The sequence below is a fragment of the Nuphar pumila genome, chromosome 3, assembly GCF_984573655.1.
Source record: "Nuphar pumila chromosome 3, dmNupPumi1.hap1.1, whole genome shotgun sequence".
NCBI lineage: Eukaryota > Viridiplantae > Streptophyta > Magnoliopsida > Nymphaeales > Nymphaeaceae > Nuphar > Nuphar pumila.
The window spans coordinates 74,321,554-74,339,969 of record NC_143251.1 but is presented as its reverse complement, the minus strand read 5'-3'; the positions used below and the strand labels follow the sequence as shown (position 1 = coordinate 74,339,969).

General features: G+C 35.1%; 1 protein-coding gene across 1 annotated transcript in view; it reads left to right on the top strand.

The window, feature by feature from the left end:
• LOC149843026 (uncharacterized) overlaps window positions 1–17,911 on the top strand; it is a 57,047-nt gene extending 39,136 nt beyond the window's left edge. The window contains exon 4 of the mRNA XM_090001670.1: window positions 17,152–17,911. Within this exon, the coding sequence (XP_089857796.1) occupies window positions 17,152–17,588 (437 nt within the window). The 3' untranslated portion in view covers window positions 17,589–17,911. The remainder of the gene's footprint in view (window positions 1–17,151) is intronic.
• Window positions 17,912–18,416: the final 505 nt, after the last annotated feature.

The window sequence follows — 18,416 nt, the reverse complement described above, 5'->3', positions numbered from 1 at the left end:
TGCAGGGGAAGGGGAGTTCGATCAGTTTCTTCCGGCCGAAGGAGAGAAAAACCAGAAAAAAAAAGAAAACAATTTGATCAGATCAGAAGGGTGCGAGGGTGAAGCTGGATCCTTAGGGTTTTCGTTGTATGACTCCTTTATAGGGGAGAAGGAAGAGGTTCGGTTGAAGATGGGAGGCTGAGAAAGGGGTTGTTGCGGATGGGTGGAGGAGGTTAGCGATCGGTGGTCGGCCATGGAGGGGCTCAATGGGGGGAAGAATGCCGGAAGCTTCGTGAAGGGTGGCCGTTGCAGATTTTTCCCTTTTTCAAAAGAAGGGTCGCTTTTAAGAAAATTTTTCATAAAAAAATGGTTTAAAACGAGGTTTTTGGCAAAATTCATCTCCTTCAGGCTTTAAAACCATTTGCTTTTCCTTATATTTTTCCATTTTTTTTTTATTTTTGTGTTATTTTTATTTTTTTTGTATTTTTGGAGTAGAAAAACTAAAATTTTAAACAAAACAAAGTTTAAACACTAAATTTTTGTATTTTTCTGAGAAATACTTACAAATAGTATTTCTCCGAGAATTTCAGACCATTTTGGAGAAATTTCTTCAGAGAGTGGGTTTGGATCCAGATTTTAAGAAAATGTTTGAGTTTTGACACTTGAATCGAGAAATACAATGTGATGGATCCAAACGGATGTCGAATGGGCTGTCCGAGCTATTTAAAGGCTATTTTTGGTATTTTCTATAATTTCAATTTAAAATTTGAACAAGGAGACTCAGATTTGGATCTGGATAATGGATCCAGATCCAAAATCAATTTAAACATATGAAATGAATTTAATTTTCAATAAAACTAGAGGAATGAACTGGAATTTAGATTTAAAATGACTCATTTACTCAAAAAATGAATTTAGGGGCAAAAAGGGAATATTTAAAAAAATTTGAAAAATTTGGGGTGTTCACACCGCCCCTGTGTTAGTAATGTATATTACATTACAATATAAAACATACATGTGAACTATATGGATCCTCTACTGGATCCATATCTGATCCATATTCTAATAGTTTTTAATTGATTGTCGTGTTCACATTGTGGTATGCATAAATTTAATTAACTAATCTTTTATTGATAAAAAGTGTTATCTTTTTATTATTGTTTCATGTGCATGGTTCACATAATTGCATGTATAAAGTTAATTAGCTCTTTCTAAAGATTTTGAGTTCTCTAAATAAAGATTTTTTATGCCTTTGTGCATTTGTACTCCTTTTGTGAGTATTTCATTGTGCCTTTGTGCACTTAGCCTCTTTATGATTCTTGTGGGTTAATCAAGTCATCTTTGGACTTGATTTAAAGTCATTTTTTCGAACTTGATTTTCTTTGAAGACATTTTCACATGGTGCTTGATTGAAATGCTTTTTAAGCATTTTTTTTGTGATAAATAAAGATTCATTATTTTTTCATGTTCTTTCATTTATATCCTTTTATGGGATTTGTTTGAAGAGTCTCTAATAGACACTCTTTTGAGAGATTCATATGCTTTTTGGAAGACCACCATTTCACTTTTATGCATAATTGTTTATCTCTTCTTAATGAATCATATGTCCTTTAAATAATCAAATCTTCTTATAATCAATATTATGGTTTCTTGAAAAATAAGTTGATTATGTTCTAATTTCATCTTTGAAGGATGCTCCTCGTCTTTCTTAATGATTCAAAAAGTTATTACTATTTTGTTTAAACCATTTTATTCTTGCTTTACAATATATTGTTGTTAAAATTTTTGCAACTCTTGGGCTAGAATATTTTTCTTGTGTACTTGGAGTCTTCTTTTGGTTTGCTCTTTCTCCACATGATCTTTAAGATGTGATACCTTCGATACATCATGGAGATAGCCAATGAAGGTGCATGAGGATGATCACCAATAAAGGTGTTTTGAAGACTTAGATTTGCAAAATTTTCTGAGATGCTTTAAAGATGGAGTTTTTCCTTGAAGACTCTTGAAGACTTGAATTCCTTCTTAAGATTCTTTCTGTATTTCCAAACTTTCGAGATAACTTTCCCCGTCAAGTTTAAGGGAGAGTGTTAAAAATATATATACATATGTATATATACATGTCTATATATATATAATATATAATTCATTTGTAATATTCCTTTGTAAAACTCAATAGGGGTATTTTAGTCTTTTCGCATAGTTGTTTCTAGAAACAACTATTTTATTTTTTGCTTTATTAAATATAATATTTTATTTTATTTTTTTCTTTTCTTTTGGAAGGACATTGGGGGTCCCACCATAGAGTTGTTGGGACCCCCAACGGTCATAAATATGGCCGTTGGGAGCTCCCAACGACTCTATGTGGGAGCCCCCAATGGTCTCTCACTCTTCTCTTTTTGTATAAATGGGGGTATTCTCCCCTTGTATCATATATGCCTTTCAAGGCTCAATCCAATAAACATTCCATTATATTTTCATGCTTGTATAGCCTTTTAGGCTTTTATATTGTCTCTTCGTGGACTTCTTATTTAAATGTCGTAGTTCTTGTCCATTATTGGACTTTGTGAATGCTTGTGCATTCTTGGGTTACACTTCCGCCTATTTCCTTACAATATATGTATTTATGTAAACCGAAATACCCAATCAGGGGTATTTCGGTCATTTTATTGTAATAGGCATCAACCCATTAGGAGATGACCACCTTTTTATTTTAATTGATTTATTTTTTGTACTTTTTTTTTGTAACGATGGGGCAACTCCAACTAGCTGTTGGAGCTGCAGCTAGTTTGGGCTGCTCCCTTGTTGCCTCTTGTATTATAAATAGGCCTTTAAGGACTTTGTATTTTTAACTCTCAAGAGAGTATTTCCTATGCAATAACAAGAATATTTTGACCCTTGTGAGGGTGGTGTGACTTATTCAATCAAGTGTTTTTCTTGATTGAGTGTGTTCTTGCAAGTCCATAAGTGACATCTCTTTGGATTAAATCCATTTCTTAAATGGTATCAGAGCTTTGGTGCTCTTGAAGTATTATTCGGATAATATCAAGAGGATGATCATGACTTTGGTGGAGCATCAGATTGTGGATCGTTGGATCGGGAGGCACACTATCAAAGAGCCTCTCAAACAAATCTTGTATTATTTTCCATTCTCTCTTTCTCTCTCTCTTCTCCTTATTGTAAAGACATGGAGAATGAAAGAGAAGTAATCGTCTTCATTCCCATGCGACTCAATGATACGAACTATGTGATGTAGGCATCCATAGTGAAGCACAAAATATGGGAAAAGGTTCTATGAGGTTTGGTTGATGGTACCAAAAGAGAGCCTAAACTCATTCTTACCAAAATTGAGAATGAAAATGAAGTTGCTCTTCAAGGAAAAGAGATGTCTAAAGCCGTCTCCGATTATGAAAAGAAATGGAAAGAGTGGAGGATGGGTCATTCCAAGATAATTGGATGACTCATCAATAGTGTAGACATCCACAAGTGCTCTACCTTAGCGAAATTTGATTTCGCTAGTGATGCATAAAAATATCTTAAAGATATTGCTCACATATGCAATGTGCAAAACAAAGTAAGAATTATGACCTAAGGAGAGATGAGCATTAGAGAATATTATAATGCACTCTTTCTCTTTTGGGATGAATTGACTCTTCTAGAGCCAAAATGGCATTGTCCTCAATATGTAGAACCCCGTGAAAAACAAATTAGAATATAGAGCATTTCTACCAATTTGTTAACGGGCTTAGACCCGAATTTGAAGGGATCAAGTTGACTCTCCTTCATAGAGGAGGTGTACCAACCATAGTTGAAACTCTTGAACAATTAACTATGGAAGAAAATAGGTTGAAGAAACCATCTGCCTCAAAGGATGAATAATCTGTGTTTGCTATGTCAAAGCCCGGTAAAACTACACTAGGAGTTATAAACCTCTTCACTTTATGAAAAATGAGAATGGAAGAAACTCCAATAGCTATGAAAGAAGTCAAAGCGATAAAAGAAGTGATCATGAATACAAAAATGATGGTAAAATCATATGCTACCATTATTATGAACCGAGACACATTAAGCCTTTTTGTCCCAAAAGAAAGAAAGATTATAGAGATGATAAAAGGGTTGCTTCGGTGGGAACATCCTTTGAAAAAAATGTAGACGACTCCAAATGCATCGGCTCATTATCTTTGGCGCAACTAATTGAGGCACTACAACTAATGTTCAAAACACAAGCTTCTTCATTCTCGGGAGTGGCCGTATCCACAAGTGGTGACCCTAGTAAGACTTTTTGAATAAACTAATGGAGGCACTACAACCAATGTTCAAAACTCAAGCTTCTTTCTTCTCGGGAGCGGTCGTATCCACAAGTGGTGACCCTAGTAAGACTTCTTGGATCCTTGACTCCGGTGCCTCTTTCCATATGACTTCAAATGAGTCAATATTATCCGAATGTCATACTAATCGAAATAACTTTTGTGTTTCAACCGCCAACGGAACGTCTTTAAAAATAAAAAGTTTTGGGGTTTTTTAAAAAACAACCAACCTTTCACGTACCAAATATTAGAGTAGTGTCAAAATTGAATTTAAACCTTTTATTTGTTTCTCAAATTACGGATCATGGATGTAAAGTCTTGTTTTCATCTAACGATTATTTAATACAGGATCTCCAGTCCGGGAAGCCGATTGGGCGAGGCCATAGAAGAAGAGATCTCTATGTTATGGACAATCTTGAGTTATCAAAACTTACTTTTTGTAATTTTGTGGAAAAAAAAAGATATAGAAAATTGGCACAAAAGATTAGGACATCCTAGTGTGTCCAAATTACACATGTTTCCATTTCTTATAAGTTATAAAGAAAGAGATTTTGTTTGTGAAGATTTCATTCTTGGTAAAATGAAGTCTTTACCCTTTGGGCCAAGACATTTTATATCTAAAAATCCATTTGAGTTAGTACATTCAGATGTGTGGAGACCGACTCTGGTTGTATCTTATTATGTTGTGTTTGTGGATGATTATAGTACACTCTTGGATATTTTTTTAAAACAAAAATTCGAAGTATTTTATTGTTTTAAAAAATTTTATTGCTATACAAAGACTCAATTTAAAACCAATATTCAAATCTTTAGAACCAATTCTAGGAGAGAATTTGTGTCAAAAGAGTTCGAAAATTACCTTGGCCTATATGTGATTATTCATCAAAAATCTTGTCTGTATACTCAATAAAATGGACTAGCCGAAATGAAGCATAAATATATTATTGAGACTACTAGAACACTTCTTATAACAAGAAATGTTCCAAAAAAAAATTGGGCCGAAGCTGCCCTTACGACAGTTTATTTGATAAATAGAATGCCTTCAAAAAACATTGAAAATGTCTCTCTTATTGAAAAATTACTTAAAACATCCCTCGATTATAAAAGGTTAAGAGTCTTTTGGTGTAAATGTTTTGTCCTTGCCAATAAGAATGACAAACTTTTCCCCAAAGCAATTCCGTATTTTTTTTAGGCTATGCCAAAAATCAAAAGGGATATAGATGTTATGACTTAAAAAAAAATAAATTATATGTTTCAAGAAATGTTACTTTTCTTGAAAATGAAAATGGGTTTGACAAAGAAAAAATCCAAGAGAATTGTGATTATTCATTTCTTTTTTACCTTGTTAATGAACATGAAAGATGTGAAAGCATTCATGATGTGCATGAGAGTGACAATGAAGACACTTATGATGCAAATGAGAATATGAATGAGGGTCTTGACATATGAGTGTTGTAATGGGAATTATTAGATATATTAAGAATTCTATCAATTATGGACTATTTTTATCATTCTCTTCCTCGTTAGAAGTCATTGCATATTCTGATTCTGACCGGAGGGGTAGGGATGTGAATGATAGACGCTCGACCACTGGTTCCTATATTTTTGTAGGTGATTATCTAATTTCATAGTGATGCAAGAAACAACAGAAGGTGTGTCTCTCTTCTACTGAAGCTGAGTATCGTGTCATCGCAACAACTACGTCTGAGTTAGTATGGTTGAGACAATTACTAGAGGATTTGAGAGTTCACATTGCAGAACCCTCAAGATTATGCTGTGACAACAAGAACGTTGTATACATTGCAAGCAGTCATATATTCCATGAGTGGACAAAACATATTGAAATGGATTGCAACGTTCGCGAAGAATTCCTGAAGAAGACCATCACATTGCCTTACGTTCCATCTGAGTATCAACTAGCAGACTTCTTCACTAAAACGCTCTCATCACCTAGAATTCACTTCTTACTTGACAACCTATATATATAAAAACTGAAATACCCATCAGGGGTATTTCAATCATTTCACTGTAATAGGTGTCAGCTCATTAGGGGCTGACCACCTTTTTATTTTTATTCATTTATTTTTTGTACTTTCTTTTTTGTAATGATGGTTGGAGCTGCTCCCAATGGTCACAAATAGCCCAAGAGCTAGTTTGGGCTGCTCCCTTCTGGCTTCTTGTATTATAAATAAGCCTTTAAGGCTTTTGTATTTTCATGTCTCAAGAAAGTATTTCCTATGCAATAACAAAAATATTTTGACCCTTGTGAGGGTGGTGTGGCTTATTCAATCAAGTGTTTTTCTTGATTGAGTGTGTTCTTGGAAGTCTATAAGTGACATCTCTTTGGATTTAATCCATTTCCTTACACGTGAGATTATGGGACTGGTTATCGTTGATCTAAATGACCATTGAGATCTACGTATATCAGCTTCTTCCATAAGGTATTTCCCTCTTTTCTTCTAATCCTTCTTCCTATTTTTTTCGTTTGTCTCCAATCTTCCTTATTCATTCTCATCGTTCTCTTTTGCTTGCTGTTATTAAGATTCCATGGTGCTTTAATCATAGTTTAAAAACTGGCTGGGTTGACCCGGTGACTCGGTTGACTCTGCCCGGATTGCCCAGTCACCGGGTTGAAAACCAGGTTTAACTCAGCTTTAACAAAACTCCATGAGTCGGCCAAGTCATGGCCGAGTCAGCCGAGTCATGCATATATATATATACATATATAATATATTTTATATATAATTACATATATTATATGAAATATAATATAAATATTATGTATATTATATATAAATATATGATTATATATGTAAATATATTATAAAAAGTATCATATAATGTAATTATATATAATATATTTGTAAAATACTATAAAATATAGATAAAAAATCATAATATATGCATATATTTATATATTTTATATAAAATATAAAGTGAACATGACCCAAGGTGTCACCGAGTTGACCCGGCCGAGTCACGAGTCACTCAAGGACAAGCCGAGTGATGAGTCACCAGGTTTTAAAACCATGACTTTAATCTTGTCTTCTAAAATGGTCCCTTCATATCTTCTTAAAATTGTCCCCTATTTCTTCAGTCTTTTGTTTTGGGTTTCTTTCTAAATATTTTTTTTACACTCTACTCTTGTTTTCCTGTTGATATTCATCACCATCTTTGACTTATTCTGCCACACAGATTGACCAGTCATATTGTTCACGGATACATATTATCCATTGGGCGTCTAATCTGATTCTGAATTGTTCTTGGGTATCTGATCGAAGATTGTATTGCTGTTGCTTATTTGCTGAGGTTGTCAAGGATCTGCAAAAAAAATACAGATCAGTTTTTGAGTCATTTATTTATTTGTTGATATTTTATTCTTGAGATACTGAGATTTTCTGTTACTTGGTGGTGCCCATGACCATTACCTGTTACCTGATAGTGCCCGTGACCATTACCAGATTACCTAGTTGGGTCCGTGGCTGTTACTTGGGAGTGCCCATGATTTTTGCTGTGATTCTTTAAACTTTAATTCCTTTCTTGGTTGTTTCTTCTCCAAAATGGATTCAAGTCCTCAATCAGCTCTTGCAGCCAACTTTCTGAACTAATTCGATTATGAAAACCTCAATAATACCAACTTCCTTACCTGGCAGAGGCGGATCATTCATTTTATTAGGAGTCAGGATTTTGCTGGTTATCTAGATGGATCAATTCTCATCCTATGTCACATGGGTGCGGGTAGTACGAGTGCAGAGCAATTTCAAAAATTTTGGACACGGGGACATGGCTATATATATATATATATATAACAATAATAAGGCTCAGCTATATATATATATATATATATATATATATATATATATATATATATATATATATATATATATATTTAAAAAAATCTATAAAAAGATCAATTTTTTTTTAGTTTTTATACGTCTTTTGCCCTAAAAAATGAACAAAAATAGACTCGGTCAAAGTTGATCGAGTCCAAAATGTGGACGGACTCAGCCCCAGTACGTTGACTGAGTCCGACACTTGGTTGACCATGTGCACTCCATGTCCAAAGCCGCACCAGTGTCGGGGTGTGTCGACTTTATAGCCGAGTCCGTGTGACTTAGTTCTCATCCCACCAGAATATATTTTGCAGGAAGAAAAGGATGACAGAGGAGCTGTACTGTAAAAAAACCCATATGAATTCGTGAGTTTGTTAGCTGGATAAAGCATAACCAAGTGTTAGTTGCCTACATTACATCTACTTTTTCTTAAGAGGTATTGATTGGAGTTCCTGATGATTGATGAATGCACAACGTGAGATTTATGGACCAAGCTTGTCTAAACCTACTCTCGGATTTCAGAGGCGAAGGTGATGTTTTTGAAAAGAGAATTTCAGCTTCTCTGGAAAGATTCATCCATGTCGATCTTGGATTACTTCAATAAAATCAAGAGCATCACAAATTAATTGGCATTGGTGGGATATGAAGTTCATGGTAAGGACAAAGTTCAACGGGATTTATCTGGATTGGGTCCCGAGTTTCTGTTAAAATATGTGTATGTGTATATATATACTTGTATTCATATATTTATTTTTCGATCTTGTAATAATTAAATGCCCTACAGGGGCATTTTTGTTTTTTCACTTGTAATAAATATTGTTCATTAAAAATAATATTTTTCTTCTTTTATTATTTTTCCCTTTTTGTAATTAGGGAGTTCCTTCAAGGGCTACCATAGAGTCGTTTGGGAGCTCCCCAAGGTCTCTCCCCTATTCTTCCAATGCTTTCCAAGTATATATTCAATAAGAATACATTTTTTTACTTGTTTGTGTTGCCTTTTGTTGGCTCTTTGTATTGTCCCATAGTGGACTTGTGACTTTGCACTCTTTTGCTTATATTGTTCCTTTGTGCCTTTGTATTGTCCACTATTGGACTTGTTTGTACTTTTGCACTTTGTTCCTACAATTATGCATACTTCATTACATGGTATCAAAGCCATAGTGCTCTTGGTCCTTTGGGAAAGTGTTTGTGGGTTGATGGTGCTTGCGAAACTCAAGGTGTAGGAGCTCTTTTCGTGGTCTTCCATATTTTCTCTTCCTTTTTCTATCAAGTCAAAGTGGAGAATGAATAAAAAATAGATCTTTGATTCAAATTAAATGGTTTCAACTACGTGGTGTGTGTGTTTGCTATGAAAAATAACCTTAAAAGGCAAGAAGCTTTGGGGATACGTGATGAGCTCTATTCCAGAGCTTTAACTCAAATTCACTAAGTTGGAAGCAAATTAAGAAAAAATGTTGGAAGGAGATGCTCAAATCAAAACCATTGAAGATCATTCAATCCAAGGTAGAGGATTGAGAAAACATACATGCAAAAAATTTTGCATGGTTCATGAATAATGTTGAGCTCAAAATATGTGTTAACATTGCTAAGTTCCACAAAGCTACCGAGGTATGGTTCTTTATGAAGGGTATGTATACCCAAAAAGACCTTGCAAAACAATTTTTTCTTCAAAAAAAAATACGTACTATCAAACAAGGGGACATGAATGTCCGTGGTTACTTTAGTACTCTTGGTCCTCTATGGGACGAGTTATCCCTTCTTGAACCCAAATGTGTTGCTAGTGAGGATGTTGAGCCAAGAAGGGAACAAATGAAAAAAAAATACTTTTTTAAATTTTTTGCGTGAGCTTAAACCCGAATTTGAACAACTAAACCCAAATGTGACCGTTGGAGGGGCCCAACGACTACATTGGCCCCCCCAAAGGTAGTACAATGTACAAAAAAGTAAAAAAGAATAAAGAAGAAAAATAAAAAAAATAAAAATAAAAATAAAAATACAAACATATTCCTATTAGAATATGCGTAAAATGTGAAAAGTCTAAATTACCCTTATCGGGTTTTACAAACTAAGTAAATGATATATATATATATATACACACACACACACAATAGGAATACATTTTAACACCCCCTCAAACTTACAGTGTGATGACCGCAAGTTTGCCAAGAAGAAAATTAAATCTAGGAGAGCAAAGCGCCTTAGTGAAGAAGTCAGCCAGTTGATACTCGGATGTCACATATGGGAGATCGATGACCTACTTCAAGTATTCTTCTCGGTCATAGTGGCAGTCCATCTCGATATGTTTCGTGCGCTCATGAAAAGTGTGGTTCTTGGCAATATATATCGCACTCTCATTGTCGTAACATAACTTCATTGGTTCTTAAACACGAACTCCCATGTCTTCTAGTAAGCGTCGAATCCATACTATTTCCATGGTTGTAGATGCCATGACTCGATACTCGGCTTCGGTAGAGGATAAAGACCTTTTGTTGCTTTTTGCATCTCCAAGAGACCAATGATTCTCCTAAAAAAATACAGAAACCAGTGGTGGAGTGACGATTATTAGGGCCACCTCCCCAATCAGAGTTAGTGTATGCAATTAAATTTAACTCAGAAGATGAAGAAAGAAAGACTCCCTTATTTATTGCCCCCTTTATATATCTGATGATGCGAAGAACGACACTTATGTGTACCGATGTAGGGGCATGTTGGAATTGACTGGCGATATGAACAACGTGAGATATATCGGGCCTGGTGATGCTAAGATACATCAATGATCCAACTAGTTGTCGGTAGAGTGAGATTATCCAGAGGAATCCCATCATCAATTTTCATCTTTGATCCACTACCTCTGGTGTTTCACAAATTTTGTCATCAGTAATACCTGACTTGTCAATGACCTTACAAGCAAGTTTAGTTTGGGATAGGAAATATCCTCTATGAGAAAAGGCAACTTCAATGCCTAAAAAATATGTCAGAAATCCTAAGTCTGACATCTCAATTTTTTCTGTCAATGCATACTTAATTCTTTTTATTCCCTTGAGATCATCACCTGTAATTAACATATCATCAACATATAACAACAAGATTACAATTCCTACATCAGATTTCTTTACAAATAAAGCAGTGTCAGTATAGCATGAGATAAATCTATTTTCTGTCATTAAGTTGTTAAAACAGTCATACCAAGCCTTGGGAGCTTGTTTTAATCCATAGAGCGCTTTTCATAAACGAAGAACTTTTCCGTTAGGACAATTCATTCCAGGAGGAGCATCCATGTAAATTTCTTCATTTAAATCCCCATTTAAAAAGGCATTTTTAACATCCATTTGGTATATGTTCTACTTTTTAATTGACGTAATGGTAATAAGACATCTAACTATAACCATTCGTGCAAGTAAACGTTTCATCGTAGTCTATCCCATATTCTTGACCATAACCCTTAACAATTAGATGAGCTTTATATTGCTCAAGAGTCCCATCACTCTTGGTTTTGACTTTAAAAACCCATCTACACCCTATAGTTTTCTTACCTTTGGGAAGATCTTAAAATTTTCATGTCTTAGCCTTTCTAAGTGCTCTAAGTTCATTTTTCATAGCCTCTATCCATTCATCACTTTTTTTTGCTTCAAAATTTTTTGGTTCTATGTATGAATGAATGATGCTAATGCAGGCTCTATGTTTGGGAGATGAGTCATAGAATATGAACCTAGAAGGAGGTTTCCTATTTCTCCCAGTTCTTTGTGAACTTTCATTACTTAACGTAGTTGTTTCATTAGGCTCATTATATTTTTCTATAGCACTTGTAAAACTGTTTTTGTCTCTATGTGTATAGGTGATAGGCTCTTTGTATGTTCTATCATCAGTCTCTTGATAGATAGATGGATGAGGAAAGTTGCTATTTTCCTCTACTTCATTATTGCTAAGATTGTTTTGTGTGGACTCATCATCGCTAATGTCATCATCTCTAGATAATAGATCGAATAGGAAAGAGTAATCTACATTTTCCTCGTGAGATTCATGTCTTTCAAACCCACTAACATTTTCTAGAAAACTTACATTTCTAAACACATACAATTTATCATTTTCAACATCATAGCATCGAAACCCTTTTTGAGTTTTGGAGTATCCAAGAAAAGCATATGGAATGGCCTTTGGTCAGAGTTTATCATTCTTATCTGTAAGAACAAAACACTTGCACCCAAAAATTCTTAACCTACTATAATAAGGGTCTCTTTTATACAAAATTTCAAAGGGTGAAACCTTATTCAAAATTTTGGATGAAAGACGATTGATGAGATAAACAGATGCAAGAGTCGCCTTGGCCCAAAATCTTTTTGGAATGTTTTAAGAAATAAGTAAGGTTCTAGATGTCTCAATGATGTGTCTATGTTTTCTTTCGGCCAAACCATTTTGTTGAGGTATTTTGGGGACATGATTTTTTTATGGATTATCCCATGTTTTTCATGATAACTCTTAAATTCATTTGAGAGATATTCTCCTCTGGAATCAGTTCTAAAAATTTTCAAATTTTTGTCAAATAGATTTTTAATCATTATATGATAGGTTTTAAATGTTGTAAAAACCTCATGTTTATGTTTGAGAAAGTATATCCAAGAATATCTAGAATAATTATTCACAAAGATCACATAATATGCAAACCCTCTTTTTGAGATAACGGGTGTCGGTCCCCAAACATCCGAATGGACGAGTTCAAAAGGTTTTGTAGTAAACATAGATCTTTGATAAAAAGTCCAACTTTTCATTTTTCCAAGAGTGCAATCATTACAAGTGAAATTATTCTTACATAGATGTTTGGCAAAAGGTAAATAAGAAATCTTGGTGACATTGGGATGACCAAGTCTTTTGTGTCATACATTAATGTCTTTGTATTACACAACATTACAAAAATGATTCTTTGAAATATGAAGAAAGTCCACGTAGTATAGATCTCCTTTCCTAGAGCCTTCCTCAATCAACTTTCCGGACCGACGATCCTGTATCCAACATTTATTAGATGAGAATTTTATATCACATCCATGGTCCTAGAGTTGAGAGACCGAAAGCAAATTTAAATTTAATTTTGGTATAAATCTAATTTTAGGGATAAAAAAACCTTGTTCTTCAAAATTTGTGATTCCTTTGATTTAAAGAGAAGTGCCATCCATGCGGTTGAAACAAAAGTTGGAGAGTGATTTTTTAAATATTCGGAAAGAGAACAAATATTTGGGGACATATGAAAAGAGGCACCTGAATCCAAAAGCCAAAAAGTCTTACTAGGAGGAGAGAAAGTGGATGTGGTTGCTCCGGAAATTGCCCCCTTGAAAAGTGGTTGAAGTGCTTCCACAATTTGATGCAAGGAAAGAGCTCCATTTGAAGAAGATGAACTTTCTTCCTTTTGGGATTGAGACGTGGTAGCCATAGCTAACAACTTCTATTTTGGGCAAACCGGTTTGATGTGTCCTGATTCCTTACAAAAGTGGCACACAATCTTGCTATAACCTCTTTTTCCTCCTTAATCGCTTGATCCTTGATTTTGATTTTTGAAGTGGGGAGGTTTATAGGTTCTCAAATTGTTCTCCGGTCTTGAAACGACATTTACACCATCACTTTCTTCTTGGTTGGAGGGTGTTGCAAGAACACTTGGGTTGTTTTTGCTTATACCCATACGGGTCTCTTCCTCACTTAGTTTTGTAATAACATCCTCAAGAGAAGGGGAAGTAAAGGAGGAAAGAATGGAGGATCATATTTGTTCGAATTCGGGTCTAAGCCCATTTAGAAAATTGAAAAAACGATCCTCCTCCAATTGCTTATGCCTAAGCTCAATGGCTTCACCACTCAATTTGGGTTCAAACATAGCAAGCTCATCCCAAATGGATGACAATCCGCTAAATATTCTCTAATAGTCATTTCATTTTGTTGGAGGGTCAAGGCCTTTTTTTAAAAATAATACTTGTGAGATAAATCTCTTGAAGTATACATCTTTTCGAGATATTGCCATGCTTGAGAAGCTTTCTTGAATTTTATGATGTTGGCATTGATCCTTGTCTCAACCAGAGTTACCAGTCGAGGAAGCGGGAGCGGGAAGCGATACGGGAAGCGGGAGCGGGAAGCGAGGCACTTTCAAAAATTTAAGAAGCGGGGAAGCGTGGGACCACTTAGAAGAAAATTCCGAACCGTCTCGGAAACGACCTAGGAAGCGAACCGGAAGCGACCTAGGAAGCGAGGGGGAAGCGAAAAAATGAAAAAATGGGGAAGCGAGGGTGAAGCGTGGGGGAAGCGCGCTTCCCATTTATGGGAAGCGCGTTTCCCATAAAAGGGGGACGCGCTTCCCATAAAAGGGAAGCGCGCTTCCCAAAAAAGGGGGACGCTTCCCCTCACGCTTCGGAAGCGCGACGTTTCGCGCTTCCGAAGCGCGCTTCGGGGAAGCGCGCTTCCCCTTTTGCCTAGGCGCTTCCGGTAACTCTGGTCTCAACGGATGAGAAAATCCATGATAGGATTTTAAAATTTCTCATCTCCAATTCCTCATGTTTCTCGAAATAGTCTTTAAGAGCTTTATTTCTTTCTTCACCTTCAAGAATTTTTATTTCTCTTTTTTTCTACAAAAGTAATCTTTGGTTCCGGTTCCGGTTCCGGTTTTGAGCCTTGAACATATCCCCAAAGCCCTTTACCCTTAATATGGGCTTTCATATTTCCGGCCCAGACATGATAGTTTGAGTCAATTAATTTGAACCCCAGAGAGAAGTGAGAATCTTTTTTCCCTATTCGAGAAGAGAAGAAAAAATTCTTACCACAAGATGGGTCTCGTGGAGCCTACTTGATGAAGTATGCTTCTTAATATATATGGCAAGAAGTCTCCACGCCGAAATCCAAGAGAGGGATGAGTGCACGAATTTCGAGGTGCACGATGAAATGAAGTGACACTCTATTCACTTCTACAATAACCAAGCTCTGATACCATGTAAAAATGTCTTCAAAGAGACAATATGCATACAAGCACTAATTCTTCACAAGAGACATGCACAAAGGCACCCAAATAACACTTGAATAATTATGCACAAAAGCATAAAATAGCACACACATACACAAAGGCATAAAAAACATATCTTTATATTGAAAAAGTAAAGGAGCTTGAGCTCTCAAGCTTAAGGAAATACAAGGAGAAGTCCCCTATTTATAAGCACTACAGGGAGACCTTGGAAGGGCTCCAATGTAGTCGTTTGAGCCCCTCCAATGGTCACAAATGTGACCGTTGGAGGGGAACGACTACATTGCCCCCCCCCCCCCCAAGGGGTAGTACAATGTACAAAAAAGTAAAAAGGAATAAAGAAAAGAATAAAGAAGAAAAATAAAAAAAAGGAAAATAAAAATACAAACATATTCCTATTGGAATATGCGTAAAATGTGAAAAGTCTAAATTACCCTTATCGGGTTTTACAAACTAAGTAAATGATATATATATACATAGAGATACGTATACATATGCATCTCTCTCTCTATGTATAGATATAGATATATATATATATATATATATATATATATATATATATATATATATATATATATATATACAATAGGAATACATTTTAACAAAACCCTTGTGCACCTTTAATGTAAAATCACGCTACAATAATGGGGTCCCATTCCTTTACTCCTTTTGTTGTATCCATGTGACATAGGTAGAAGGAAAGATAAGGATAGTGATAGATAAGCGTTAAAAGAATTGAAAGATTGGGAAGTGGATATCAGGTTCTACAAAGAGGAATAGATTCTGAAAAAGAGGAATTTAGTGGAGGCTGAAGAAAAAGAACAATCAAATAACATGGCTCTGATAGTATCTCAATACTTGAAGGTCAGACCTATGTTTCAGAAGAACAAGAAGGAACAAAGGAGAAAAAGAAACTTGTTAGCAGCAAGGCAGTACCAATATGTGGAAACATAGCATCGTATTGTTAATATTAAACTTCATCAATGATTTGCCAAAAGCATATTGAAGTATATAGTATGTTGAATATAAAATTGCTGAAGTTACAGAAATACCTACTAAGCGACGTAGGCACAAATGCAAAATTAAAAGCAGAAACATGGTTATTTTCACTTGTGGACAATTGGAGATGTCTTTGCCAGCTTCAGCCATGTCAATTGTTTTTTTTTTTGAATAATCCAAGAATAGATATGTTTTGAACCTATGTGACAAACATTGCTGGTCTTTTTAAATCTCACTATATTGTCACTGGAAATGCGCAACTGCTGAATATTGCAATATTATCACTATGTGATCACAATTTTTATAGTTTTACTTTTATATATTTATACTTTTATTTTCTTGTATATTTTAAATATCATATATTTGGAGATTTTCCAAATACTTCCCAAAACCCAAGAATGATATTTATGACACTGATCACACATTTTCTATTTTATCGCATTAACACCAAGAATTTTAACTCTTTTATTGTCAGCAAGAGTACCATTTTTTATTGTTAGATTCTAGATTCCAATATAATTTCACGAATCTCATTCCTTTATTTTATTTTTACTAAGGAAAAACTAGCGAGATTTCAAAATTTTGTTTTTCAGCAAATATAGAAAAAAATATCATTATATAAAGCTAAAAAACAAAAAAAATGTCAGAAATAATGTAGATGTGAAATATAGAAATAAAATGAAAAACACCTTAAATTTATGAAACTTTTAGAAAATATGGTATTTTTAATTTAATGTGCTTTTGGCTGGATGAAATTTCTTGCGATAAAATTGCAAGAATTTTTATGGTAGGTCTCCACATTTTTTAAAATTATTCCTAATGGATTCTTTGATATGACATGGCTTCAGAACTTTCTGTCAATTGTTTACTTGCTGAAGATTTGATAAAAGATGACCTAGAAAGGAAAAAGTAGAGGTCTCCCTCTCGTCTCTTTAAATGGCATGCAGTTTCTTGTTTATACTTTTCTCAATGCATCTAGCTGGTGATTGTTATGCTGTTTGCAAATGTTCTTGCTAATGTGTCTGTCTGTGTTTTTTAAATTATTCAGGTGCCAGAACTACTGATAAGAATTCTACTGATCATTCGAACATCACACCAATGCTAACACCATCTCCAATTGGGAAGATTGATGAATCTGAGAGTATTGATCTAGTTATGGATGATGACGAAGCAAAGGCTGATCATGAAGAAGATCCAAACATTAATGTGAATATGATGACAAGGAATAATGAGAATGACACTGATGATGAGATTGCTGATGTGGATGTTACTGATGATGACGTGGACAAGGGGCCAAATGCTGCAGAAGCTCTACGTGCTCAAGTCAACGCACAAGCTAGTGATGGGCAGTCATCCAGCTCAAGTGGTAGTAGTGGCAGCGGAAGCAGCGGAAGCGGAAGTGGGAGTGGGAGTGGGAGTGGCAGTGGGAGTGGAAGCAGCAGTGACAGTGAAGCTAGTGATGATGACTCAGTGAACACTGTGTAAACTGTAAATTGACACACAATCAAAGCGTTTGCACTGTGCGAATTGCTATCGGATGGATTTGTAAGGTGGTTAGAATCAGGTTGCAACACGAAAGTATGTTTTCAGCCAGCAATGGTTGATGTCTTCCATCAGCGACATCAACACTGAATTCACGGAGTGCAATTTCATGAACAGTGGAGAACCTAGAAGAGAGTTAACTGTAACATAATTTGGTTCTATCCTTGCCTCTACTGTGTTTCCTATTTGAATTTACAAATCCCAACGTCTGAATAGTGGCTGTGTGCTTAGGATGTTATTGAACTCTTAGGGGGCATTAAAGTCAATTAGTTCTCTATGTGATTTTAATTTAAAAATATACGCACACATGCACGCACACAGGGAATTCTCTGTGTGTGTGATCTTTGTTCACATTTACTCCCATAGAGAGATTTCAGATTTAGGAACCCCCTAACAGAAACAATAAAATTTAAGAATTTGCTAGTAGATGAGCATGGGAATGAACTCAAAGCCATGCTCTGCCTGCTGTACTTATGGTCGTTGTTTTGACAGCATAAAACTCCATGAACTTACCCCTTGCCCCCAAATTATAATCATAAAATGAGAAAATCACAAACTTGAAAAACTTAAGAGAAGACAACAAACCGCCTTAACAAACTAATACAACTAAGCTATGTCCCTCACACAAAATTATCAGAAGATATTATTAAGGATGCAGACATAAAGTACAACCATTTTGTTTATTCTTATTTGTATGAAGATTGGTCTGCTCTATATTCATGCAAATTAGCACCTTCCTATAAACACGATCAGATTCAGCTCATGGTCTCG